Source organism: Poeciliopsis prolifica, unplaced genomic scaffold (genome assembly GCF_027474105.1).
Source record: "Poeciliopsis prolifica strain line A6 unplaced genomic scaffold, Auburn_PproV2 SCAFFOLD049, whole genome shotgun sequence".
Lineage (NCBI taxonomy): Eukaryota > Metazoa > Chordata > Actinopteri > Cyprinodontiformes > Poeciliidae > Poeciliopsis > Poeciliopsis prolifica.
In genome coordinates this window covers 77,501-90,000 of record NW_026562424.1, presented here as the reverse complement: position 1 = coordinate 90,000, position 12,500 = coordinate 77,501, and the positions used below count along the sequence as shown (strand labels likewise).

General features: G+C 47.6%; 2 protein-coding genes across 2 annotated transcripts in view; both read left to right on the top strand.

Moving 5' to 3' along the window:
* The window catches only part of LOC129377812 (rho GTPase-activating protein SYDE1), a 15,489-nt gene extending 9,561 nt beyond the window's left edge, over positions 1-5,928 (top strand). The window contains exons 5-17 of the mRNA XM_055057989.1: positions 56-294; positions 443-866; positions 938-1,273; positions 1,803-1,998; positions 2,131-2,294; positions 2,557-2,670; positions 2,762-2,850; positions 3,165-3,302; positions 3,392-3,518; positions 3,879-4,045; positions 4,440-4,686; positions 4,767-5,021; positions 5,101-5,928. Coding sequence (XP_054913964.1) covers positions 56-294; positions 443-866; positions 938-1,273; positions 1,803-1,998; positions 2,131-2,294; positions 2,557-2,670; positions 2,762-2,850; positions 3,165-3,302; positions 3,392-3,518; positions 3,879-4,045; positions 4,440-4,686; positions 4,767-5,021; positions 5,101-5,294 — 2,690 coding nt within the window. The 3' untranslated portion in view covers positions 5,295-5,928. The remainder of the gene's footprint in view (positions 1-55; positions 295-442; positions 867-937; positions 1,274-1,802; positions 1,999-2,130; positions 2,295-2,556; positions 2,671-2,761; positions 2,851-3,164; positions 3,303-3,391; positions 3,519-3,878; positions 4,046-4,439; positions 4,687-4,766; positions 5,022-5,100) is intronic.
* Positions 5,640-12,500, top strand: part of LOC129377831 (protein phosphatase 1 regulatory subunit 3C-B-like) — an 8,364-nt gene continuing 1,503 nt past the window's right edge. The window contains exons 1-4 of the mRNA XM_055058017.1: positions 5,640-5,664; positions 6,398-6,527; positions 6,719-6,836; positions 12,068-12,413. Of these exons, the coding sequence (XP_054913992.1) occupies positions 5,640-5,664; positions 6,398-6,527; positions 6,719-6,836; positions 12,068-12,413 (619 nt within the window). The remainder of the gene's footprint in view (positions 5,665-6,397; positions 6,528-6,718; positions 6,837-12,067; positions 12,414-12,500) is intronic.

Here is a 12,500-nt window from a genome sequence, read left to right as displayed (position 1 = left end):
CAGAGCAGACGGCGTGTTCATGTGTTTAATGATGCAGAACTTTTGTTTTTTTCAGAGCCTTCAGTCAGCTCTGCTGCCATTCAGACGTCTCCATCATCACCGTCACTGAACATCATATCCAGCCCTGACCCCTGCCCTGACCCCAGCTCTCCTCCTCCAAATCACATCACAGTTGCTAAGAAACAGCAATGGGCGTGGCAGGAAGCTTCTAGTCTGAGCTCCGCCCACATGACCTCTGACCAGTGGTTGTCATGGATATCCCACCATGAATCTGGGCTGACCTGGAGCGACAAGGTATTCAGATGGGAGGTGCTTCCTGTTGATCCTTCATCCTTCTCTCTCTCTGGTTCCTCCAGTTTGACTGCGGCTGGATTTCAGTTTAGTGATGGATTCTGCTGCTTGTCTCTGTTGGAGGTTGTAACCCGTGTTGCCGTGTTTTCAGGCGCATGCCGAAGCCGTGCCGCTTAGGGATGCAGTTATCAGTACGCATCAGGAAGACTCCCAAGCTTCAGGGGGCGCCACTGAGATTCTCACCCCAGGCGTCAGCGCCAAGCTGTCCGGCCAGCGGGCGTACCTGCAGAGCCTGGAGCGGAGCAGCCGAGCATGGGTCCTGTCTTCAGGAAAGTCCCAGGATGATGAGTTTTGTTCTCTGGAGGAGAGCAGCAGCAGCAACATCTGGTACAATCCCATCCCAGAGGAGGAGGATGGAGGAGGCCCGCCGACAGAAGAGGAGGTATGGAAGAGGAGGGATGAAGAGCAGGAGGTCTCTGATTTCAGAGGACACGGTTGTAGCTGTGAACGTCCACAGGAGGGCGCCAATCCAAGCGTCAGTCACCAGGTTCCTGACATTACTGAAGAAATCTCAGGTAAGCTGCTTCTTTCCACCAGTTGCTGTCTGATTGCAGTGAGCTGCTCATAGATTATCCTTCCGTTTCAGACTACCCTGCCTCAGAATCAAGCCCCCCCGCCCAAAACAAAGGGGGCGGAGCTGGGAGTGTGATGGACAGGCTGAGGTCTCCTGGTACTGTTCGGAAACTCTCTTTAAAAATGAAGAAACTTCCTGAACTCCGGCGAAAACTCAGTCTACGTTCATCTTCCCGTACTAACCGCCAGACCGGCGGAGGAGGTGGGGACGAACCGACCAATAGCAACGCAGCATCATCCCCGGTCCTGGCCAATCAGAACGTCATCAGCAGGTACCATCTGGACAGCTCCGCCCCCCCAGCGCGTCCTCGCCATCGATCATCGAGACAACGCTCTGCCGGCAAAGGAGGTCCTTCCTTCCTTTCTGCCTTCCTTCTTTCCTCCATTCCAGGCCTCTGGTTGCCTCAGATTGCTTAAGTTAAACTAATGTAGTAACTAATAGTTAATTAGTTGAGCCATTAGTTACTAATACAACTCAGTTACTTAGTTACTATACTAATGGGTGAACTATTCCTGGTGGCGGTGGACGAGTTGCAGAATTCTTGAAGGCTTAGTTAAAACCTCTGGGCAACAGTCGGTTTGTTGTTTCTAACACTGGCTGATTGCAGCTGCTACAGACAGTAACTCTTGGTTAATGTCTGGTAATGTTCTGGATGTCACTGTCTGCTGCTGGTTAGCCAGGCTAGCTGACCCTTTGCAGGTCCTCCTCCTCCTGAGGTCTGTGACTGAATGTGAGGTTGGGAGTCGGCTTCTGTACCTTTGATATGTCTTCATCCTTGTCAGCAACCAAAGATGTGACCAAACTGTAGAGTCTGGCACGCTGATTTTGGTGAGCCTAACGAACCCAGTAGCCGATGCAACCCTTTTATTTCTATCAGGGTACCTCAGTGACGGAGACTCCCCTGAGCTGTTGCCCCGACAACAGACTGCTGACCTCACAGCATCCCAGGAAGTTTGGAGTGACGTCAGTTCGTTTCAGCTGTACGTGGGATCAGATCCGCCGCGATGCAGCCAGCGGGTGACGGGGTTACTGACAGTGCACCTGCTGGGCCTGGAGGAGATGAAGAGCAGCAGGTAAACTACAGCTGACTGGTCAGAGCCGGTCCTGGACTTTGTCTGTGAAATGGAAAATGTGCTTCCAGTTTGCAGTGTAATGTCTCTAAACCTGCTTTAGTCTGAAGCACTTTGTGCCTCTTCTGGTCTTAGATCAGAGGACAGCAAAGAAATCTTCTTGGCCATCCAAGTCGATGGGGTGACAAGAGCCAGAACCGCCCTCTTGACCCTCAGAGGCCACAACCGGCCCCTGAACCACACCTTTCACCTTGACTTGGAGAGGGCCCGGCAGCTACGCATCGTGGTGCTAACGCCAGGTACAAGGATACCTGTGCTAACGCCAGGTACAAGGATACCTGTGCTAACGCCAGGTACAAGGATACCTGTGCTAACGCCAGGTACCGGCTTCATTCTAGGGAGGTCTAGATCCCGACTCCAGCTACATTTGGATAACCCAGACCTGACCCTGACCCGGACCCTGACCCTAACCCTGACCCTGACCCGGACCCTGAACCGGACCCTGACCCGGACCACCCATGGTTAGGACTGTTGGCAAAACAAGTGCTTTTTGTTTTGCAGCAGCTCCATCAGTGGTAGGCGGAGCCAAACCAGACCAGAGTCATTCTGCTGGAGGTCCAAACAGAAACCGGGTCTGCTGTCTGGGTGGCGTCTCCATCCCACCGCTCTTTAAAGTCGATCACATTCCTCCTGATATTGGTTATTGATCCTGAGGAAGTGATGATGATTCAGTCGGGTTGAAATCTGCCGCTTGTTTCTGTTTCAGGAAGTCGCAGTCAGCAGCTCTGCCTGAAGCTGGAGCCCAGAGGACTGCTGTACGTCAAACTGACTCTGCAGGAAAAGTGGGTCACCCAGGTAACCTGGGAGATCCTGGTGAACTCTAGAAATACTGCTGTTGCGATGCACTGGGAGTCCCATAGAGGGCGCACTGGGTGCAGAGGTTGTAGCCTTTGCTGTGGTTTTCCTGGGTTGGATTTCCAGCCTCAGGTCATTTACTGCTTGTCTACTTCTTCTCTCCTCTCCTTACAAACAGGAGGGGAGAGAAAGCACACATACATGCACATATGTATGTGTGCTTTACACATACATAAAAAGTCTAAAAGTTTTTCACACACAGTATGTGTTAAAAAGCCTAGAGATGCTGGGAATCTGAATGTTTGTGTCTGCAGCACGGCAGGGATCCCTCAACTCCTGCTAATGTGTTTGGGGTTGAACTGCACCACCTGGTGGAGAAAGAAGGAAGCGCAGCTCCAGTTCCCTTGTTGATCCAGAAGACGGTGGCAGAAATAGAGAGACGAGGACTGAAGGTGGGAACTAACCCTTTTCTATTTTCTATTGCGACCGCTCTGATCCGTCAGTACCGACCCAAGACTGAACCAGACCTGGGTTTGTGCAGGTGGTGGGTCTGTACCGGTTGTGCGGTTCCGCGGCCGTCAAGAAGGAACTGAGAGATGGGTTTGAGAAGAACAGTTCAGCCGTTTGTCTGTCCGAGGACCGGTACCCCGACGTCAACGTCATCACAGGTCAGTGACTAGAACCGGGTCAGAACCAAAACCTGGTGCAGGACCAAACCAAGCTCAGGTTTTCACTCAGTCCTGAGATAATTTTCCATGAGGATTTGATTTAGAATTGGATCCACTGAGAGGTGGACTGTTTGGTTCTAAACTGCTGGCTCGGTCCAAACCCAGAGGTATCAGTAACCCCGAACTAAACAGAACCAGAGACCTTGTACTCAGTACTGATTGGCTTGTTTTCTGAATTCTGACTGGACGTTCTCTGTAACGGGCCTCGAGACAGTGTTGGGTGTAAACTGTTGTTATGTTGATAAACTGACCAGTTGGGCTGGATCAGAATCATCCAGAACCAACCCTGTTGTTCCCCAGGTGTTCTTAAGGACTACCTCCGTGAGCTGCCATCGCCGCTCATCACTGGGACTCTGTACCAGGTGGTCCGGGAGGCCATGACCCTGCGGCCACCACTGGAGACTCCCGACCCAGAAGCGGCCCAATGCACCGTTAGACTCCTGTCCTGTCTACCGGAGCCAGAGAAGGTGCCTTAATCATGTCTGCGGTTCTACAGAACCATAATTTGTGGGTCTGTTGGTGATTGGGTTGGGCTCGTAGGAACCCTTCTGACGGATGATTCTGAAGGGTCCAAACAGAACCCCAGAATCTTTACAGTCATTATTTATTCAACAAAAATCCAGAACGAAAAAGTGAGAATGAAAATGAAACACTAAAATACAAAAACAACAGAACGTAACAAGAGTACTTCCTTCCTGCAGTCGCCTCTGTTAAAGTCTTCATATGTTTAGGGAGCCATAGTCATTTTGTTCATAGTGCAGTTCATCAGTACACTACATTCATGTCATCACAGCAGTGACATCACAGCTGCCCTCTCAGGGCTCCATTTATCTGTAGCTGATGGGTCCTGCCCACCTCCAGGCCACGCTGTCCATGTTGCTGGATCACCTCAGCCTGGTCGCATCCTTCAGCTCCTTCAACCGAATGACACACCAGAATCTGGCCGTCTGCTTTGGGCCGGTTCTTCTCACCCCAACCCAGGAGGCCCGCCGGGCGGCTGGCCGAGGGGGCCGGGGCAAGACCCTCGGTCCAGGGGAGGAGATGGCCGATGCAGTGGACTTCAAGCGGCACATCGAGGCCTTGCACTACCTGCTGCAGCTCTGGCCAGGTGAGCCGAGCCGACCGACTGCTGCTGCATTCACAACATTCACTTTTCTCAATCTTCACGTTCCCCGTGTTCCTCCTTAGTGCCGATCAAGCGAGTGCAAGTGGACGATCCCTCCCCTCCATCCTGTCCCTCCATTGCCCGGCAGCTCCAGGTCAAACCGTGGCTTCCCGTCGCCGACGGCGTAGTGTCCCGTCGGGGGCGCGGCGGACCAGCCCGGTTGGAGAGCCCGCCCCCCGTCAACCGGTATGCCGGGGATTGGACCGTCTGCAGGCCTGACCTGCCGGCAGAGGATGAAGCCGACTATGACGAGGTGGCAGGAAGTGAGAGCGACGGAGGTAAAACTCCGACCTCCGGGACGGCTCAGACTTCAGGTTTGGCTGAAGGCTTCGTGTCACGCTCTGCTCCGTGTTTCAGGCAGCAGAGAGGAAGAGGAGGAGGAAGACCAGAAGGAGGCTTGGCCTCCCGGAGCCACAGGAGGAGGCCACTTCGTAGACGACTTCATGGACTTTGATGCTCCGTTCAACTGTCGCCTCAGCCTGAAGGACTTTGACACCCTGATCCACGACCTGGATCGGGAGCTGGCCAAGCAGATCAACATCTGCCTGTAGAGGGGTAGTGGAGGGGGGTGGGGGGTTGCTCATCACCTTGTCTGGACCAAAACCCAGATCTGCCTACCGGGAGTTGGTGAGTCCAGAGCCAATTGGATCGCTTCTAGAAGATTACTTTTCTGAAAGTCAAGGAATTTTCTGTAGTTAAGTTTCTCTTTGCACGACTGAAGTCAAAATGCTCCACTGCTGAGGATAGGCTGCCCCCCAGGGTCACTGCTCTGCTGCCCCCCAGGGTCACTGCTCTGCTGCCCCCCAGGGTCACTGCTCTGCTGCCCCCCAGGGTCACTGCTCTGCTGCCCCCTGCTGCCCAAGGAGGCGAACTGCAGCCTCTGTTAGGGACTCGAGATGCTGAGGGGTTTTGCCGTCTTGGGTACAGTGGGGTGGGGCCCGGTTTTGTCTGCAGGGTTCAAGGGTTCAGCGTTTATCGGTACAGGTTTTGTCACTGTGAGAGCGTTCTCGGTCCTACTTGATGTTCCTGGCAGTATTATTATTTAGTTTTGCACGCGCCCAGTAAGCACTTGTGATTTTTTTTATCAGTATGTTTGTAAACAGATGATGTAACCAAAGATTTAAAGCACAGCTGCCTGTTTGTTCATTCCATAAACAAATAATAAACACTATTGATATATTTAAATTTCTGACTAAATGTTTTATTTTAGATGGAAATATGATGTTCACGACCTCATAGTTATTGATACAACTATCAACAGGTTCTTCTGCAACTTATTTTTATTTTTTCAGTTTGTTTTTATAATCCAACTGAGATTTGAACATATTTCAAAACTGTAAAACCAAAATTCAATTGGAGTTTATTTAAGAATGGGAGTAATGTTCCATGGTTAAAAAAACATTTTATTTCTAAAGTATGTTTAAGAAACAATAGTCAAATCATGAATTAACCTTCAGTAAAAGATCTGAACAGAATCCAACCTCGAGCCGAGGCAACGAGCAGAAACCCCAAACTTCATGATTTCATGATTAAAGCTGATTAAAGCTATAATCAGAGGTCAGTGGGGTGGGGGGAGGATTTAGTGTCTCATTCAGTGGCTGATTTTTTTGACAGTGTTGTTAAACTTTCCTCTGACCTCCTACTGACGTCACAGCGACCTTTGACCCTTTCTGGTCTCGTTTCGGGACCGTCGTCTTCCAGCAGCTGACGACCTCATCCCGGATCATCCTGCCTTCTAAGCCCCGCCTTCATGGGTTGTTTTCAGTCCTGCTGCTCCGGCGGCGGTGAGAAGGACGTGACCCGCTCAAGTCACCTCACCGACGCTTCCTATTGGAGGAACAAGGAAGCTGCTGACGGCTCTGAGCTCTGATTGGTTGGTCACTGTTCTCCGTGCGCGGCTGACAGGGGGCGTGCCGAGGCGCGTGCACAGCAGAAAGATGGCTGAAAGGAGAGAGAAACAGTAAATAAAGTAAAGAAGGCCGAAGAACCGAGAGCAGAACCGAACCTGGACCTGCTGCGGCCCGAAGCTGCCGGAATTTACCGGGAACTGCCGGAAACTACCGAACCCCGAACTTCTCCATGAAACGCAGCAGGTGAGACAGAAATGTATCTGCGCAACATCAGCGAGTGTGCGCGCGCACACACGCACACACAAGTTCATCATCCGGAACAGAACCATCGGGTTGGTGAGGTTCTGGTTTTCTGGTTGCTCTGGAAGCAGAACTTCAGCCGGACCAGAGGGAACAGGAGTCATCCACTGGTTCCGACCTGGTTCCACTCGGACCGGGTCTTCAATCAAACTTTATTTATAGAGAAGTTTTCAGACACATGATGATGATGATGATGATCACTAATTATTCTGATAATATAACAGAAGATTTAAAGATGAAAGTCAATGATGGATGGCTCTGGAATTTCTAGTTCATCAAATGTATAATCAATAAGGTTCATTGATCAGCCAGGTGATGACACTTGGAGGCAATCAATGATCCAAATATGGATCAATAATCAGGTTATTATTGGTGTCTGCTTTCTTAAGTTCACCGGAGGCGTGCAGTTGGGTGGGGAAGATTTGGTTCTGACCCGACTCCAGTGCTCAGCTCCACACCTCAGGCGATTGGTCCACCAGAACCATCAAAATCACCAGAACCATTCACAGAACCACAGTCTAGCTTCTTGACCAGTAATCATTCTCATTCCTTTGCAGTTTAAGGAATTTGTCCAGGTTTTTCTCCAGAACATTTGGTTCAGAATAATGATGGTTCTGACCCGGGGAAACATCCAGAACAATCCGGGTTTCACCAGCTTCTCCCACTGCTAAAAGACTTCCTGATTTCTGCCCAATCACAGCCCAGACAGCAGAGAGACCCACCTACTCTCATTCACTCCCACTTGATGTGGTTCTGGAGAAACCTGAGCCAAAGGTTCTGTGGGCTAGAAGCTCCAGCAGTAACACAGCAGTAACACAGTAGTAACACAGTAGTAACACAGTAGTAACAGGGCAGTAACACATTAGTAACAGGGCAGTAACACAGTAGTAACACAGTAGTAACACAGCAGTAACACAACAGTAACACATTAGTAACACAGCAGTAACACAGCAGTAACACAGCAGTAACACATTAGTAACACAGCAGTAACACATTAGTAACACAGCAGTAACACAGCAGTAACACAGTAGTAACACAGCAGTAACACAGTAGTAACACAGTAGTAACACAGCAGTAACACATTAGTAACACAGTAGTAACACAGTAGTAACACAGCAGTAACACAACAGTAACACAGTAGTAACACATTAGTAACACAGCAGTAACACAGTAGTAACACAGCAGTAACACAACAGTAACACATTAGTAACACAGCAGTAACACAGCAGTAACACAGCAGTAACACATTAGTAACACAGCAGTAACACAGTAGTAACACAGCAGTAACACAGTAAAACACAGTAGTAACACAGCAGTAACACATTAGTAACACAGTAGTAACACAGCAGTAACACAGCAGTAACACATTAGTAACACAGCAGTAACACAGCAGTAACACAGCAGTAACACAGCAGTAACACATTAGTAACACAGCAGTAACACAGCAGTAACACATTAGTAACACAGCAGTAACACAGCAGTAACACATTAGTAACACAGCAGTAACAGGGCAGTAACACAGCAGTAACACAGCAGTAACACATTAGTAACACAGCAGTAACACAGTAGTAACACAGCAGTAACACAGCAGTAACACAGCAGTAACACATTAGTAACACAGCAGTAACACAGTAGTAACACAGCAGTAACACAGTAGTAACACAGTAGTAACACAGCAGTAACACATTAGTAACACATTAGTAACACAGCAGTAACACAGCTGTAACACATTAGTAACAGGGCAGTAACACAGTAGTAACACAGCAGTAACACAGCAGTAACACAGTAGTAACACAGTAGTAACACAGCAGTAACACAGTAGTAACACAGTAGTAACACAGCAGTAACAGGGCAGTAACACAGCAGTAACACATTAGTAACACAGCAGTAACACATTAGTAACACAGCAGTAACACAGTAGTAACACAGTAGTAACACAGCAGTAACACATTAGTAACACAGTAGTAACACAGCAGTAACACAGCAGTAACACATTAGTAACACAGCAGTAACACAGCAGTAACACAGCAGTAACACATTAGTAACACAGCAGTAACACAGCAGTAACACATTAGTAACACAGCAGTAACACAGCAGTAACACATTAGTAACACAGCAGTAACAGGGCAGTAACACAGCAGTAACACAGCAGTAACACATTAGTAACACAGCAGTAACACAGTAGTAACACAGCAGTAACACAGCAGTAACACAGCAGTAACACATTAGTAACACAGCAGTAACACAGTAGTAACACAGCAGTAACACAGTAGTAACACAGTAGTAACACAGCAGTAACACATTAGTAACACATTAGTAACACAGCAGTAACACAGCTGTAACACATTAGTAACAGGGCAGTAACACAGTAGTAACACAGCAGTAACACAGCAGTAACACAGTAGTAACACAGTAGTAACACAGCAGTAACACAGTAGTAACACAGTAGTAACACAGCAGTAACAGGGCAGTAACACAGCAGTAACACATTAGTAACACAGCAGTAACACATTAGTAACACAGCAGTAACACAGTAGTAACACAGTAGTAACACAGCAGTAACACAGCAGTAACACAGCAGTAACACAGCAGTAACACAGCAGTAATAGCAGTAACACAGTAATAACACAGTAGTAACACAGCAGTAACACATTAGTAACACATTAGTAACACAGCAGTAACACAGCAGTAACACATTAGTAACACAGCAGTAACACAGTAGTAACACAGCAGTAACACAGCAGTAACACAGTAGTAACACAGTAGTAACACAGCAGTAACACAGTAGTAACACAGCAGTAACAGGGCAGTAACACAGCAGTAACACATTAGTAACACAGCAGTAACACAGTAGTAACACAGCAGTAACACAGTAGTAACACAGCAGTAACACATTAGTAACACATTAGTAACACAGCAGTAACACAGTAGTAACACAGCAGTAACACAGCAGTAACACAGTAGTAACACAGTAGTAACACAGCAGTAACACAGTAGTAACAGGGCAGTAACACAGCAGTAACACATTAGTAACACAGCAGTAACACAGCAGTAACACATTAGTAACACAGCAGTAACACATTAGTAACACAGCAGTAACACAGCAGTAACACATTAGTAACACAGCAGTAACACAGTAGTAACACAGCAGTAACACATTAGTAACACAGCAGTAACACAGCAGTAATAGGGCAGTAACACAGCAGTAACACAGTAGTAACACAATAGTAACACAGCAGTAACAGGGCTGGTTAAAAAACATTCCGGTAAAAGTCACTGAGGGCCGTCCTCATATTCCTACGTACAGCAGCTCTGTTTCCTTCTTTATCAGCCAGATCGATTGTTTTCACTTGAAATCTACATCATATGCATTTCTTCTTGCACTTTTCATGATGAGGGTCTGTTAATTTAATTCATGCACAAAGCGCGAAGCTACATTGAATATGCGTCTTCCTCGACACATATATTCCACATATCTCACTCCTACCTTTTATGCTTGAGTGCCCCCTGGTGGCCTTTAGAAAAAATGCTTAAATTTGCCGCATCATTGCATAAGCTGCAGTGTTGAAAGCATGTGACAAAAGTCGGTGCTTATGGTCCAGAAAATATGGTACTTAAAAAGGATGTTCCACATTATTCATCAGGCCGCAGGATTCCAGCAACATGGGAGGAGAAAGAATCTCTGCTGATGAAACCATCAGAGAGTGTAGAGACGCATGACAAACTATGAAAACATGAGATATTTAACACTGAAGCGTTTTCATCGTACTGTGAGGAGATTTGTGGCTGATTGAGAACAAAGATGGTTTACAGATAAAGACTAAAGAGGAAAGTTTCTGATGATTCCGGGGATCAAGAGATCAGCTGCTGAAATGACCTTAAAGCAGCAAACAGTTATTAAAGCTGCTGGAGCCTCAAGGCGGAGGATCCACAGGGGCCCCAACCTGCTACTGGACCCCCAACCTGCTACTGGACCCCCAACCTGCTATATGCAGGTCATATCAACCAGCAGCTCTGGAAAGATTTTCTGACATCCTGCAAAGAAATTCAAGCAGAAACTTTCCACAAACTCACAAGTTCAATGGATGCAAGAATTGTTCAGTGATATCAAAGAAGTTCCTATGTTAACATCTAACTGTGTGTTAAGATGTATTTGATTGAAATAGCTTTTGATTTTAGTACATGTGACCACTTAATGCTGCACATTCACAGAATGACCGTTTGCAGTTCTTTATAATCCATAAAAAGTTTAGAAATATGTCTTGATAAGCACAGAGAGCATCCGCTGGTTTCTATCCAGACTGTGATAATGTGCAGCTGACCACTTGGTGTGCAGAAAGTTTCAACATTACGCACAGAGTAACGTTGAAACTTCACTCTATCGATGAGCTTACTATGGATCATTTTAAGAACAATATCTTCAGAGTACCGTCTCTGATCTGGAGCCAGAGGTTCTGCAGCGTCCAGCAGCTGATCCGTTTCAGCCGGTTCTTCTCCCGCCGAGGGCAGCGAGACGATCAGGAAACGATCAGAGTTCTGCTGTCTTCTAATCACTTCATTTGGTGAAACGTTACCCGATATCAAAAACGTTCTCACTGCAGAGAAAAAGATAAATGTTTCATTTGATGACTACAGAATGGAAACGAAAGGATTTTTTTCTTTGACGGACAGCAAAAAAAAATCTAGCGTGACCTCTGCTTCAAACTTCGACCTTCCCTTCAGTTTTTTTGTTTTTTTGTGGAGGATCAGTAGATAACTTGTTGGTGTTTTTCCGCCACCACCTGGTATGAAGTGGCTTCAGCCTTTGAGTTGCATCACAGCGCAGAACAAGAGAAACATCCAGCACAGCTTGTTTTTATATGCATCAGTATAATGGAGGCTGCCAGCCTGTTTGTATACATCATCACATGGATTTATATAAAGTTCTATACTTTTTCTTTTCATATATTTATTATTGTTTTTTTTCTTTGGATATTAGGTTGGCTTACAATGATTCTAAATAATGTATAGGAATGACCTGGTGCTGTTCCATGTCAATCATCTGCAGCTCATGCTGTGATAAATCAGAGTTCCCATCAGCAACAGTAGCAGGGACCAGGCAGTGGAGAGTAGTAGGAGAACATGGCATGGCTGATCCTCCATATTGTCTAACAGGTTGTCGTTCTGTCCTCAAGACTCCATTTCCCATCATGCCTGAGGACATGGCCATCAGGATCTGCCTCGCAAGCTCTCCTCCTCTTCGCTCCTTCCTCAGTAACCATGACTGTCAGTACGCGCCAGCGTCTGCGGGGCTGAGCTGCCGCCCGCTGCGACCGTGTCTGTCCTCAGGATGCTCCAACGCCGTCTCCCTGGAGGCACCCGCCTCTGCGCCAAGGAAGAGCCCAAGGAAAAGCGTGGCGTTCGCGGACTCCCAAGGTCTGGCGCTCACCACCGTCCACATCTTTACTGAAGATGACCCGTTGGCTGAGCTGCAGTTCCACCTGACAGAGCTGGAGGGCGCACTGGACCTGGAGGTCAAAGGTAAACAGCATCGATGCAGATGTTCTTCAATGTCTTGCAGAACATCATTAGTTAGGGTATGAGAACCATTTGATTCTGGACCAATTT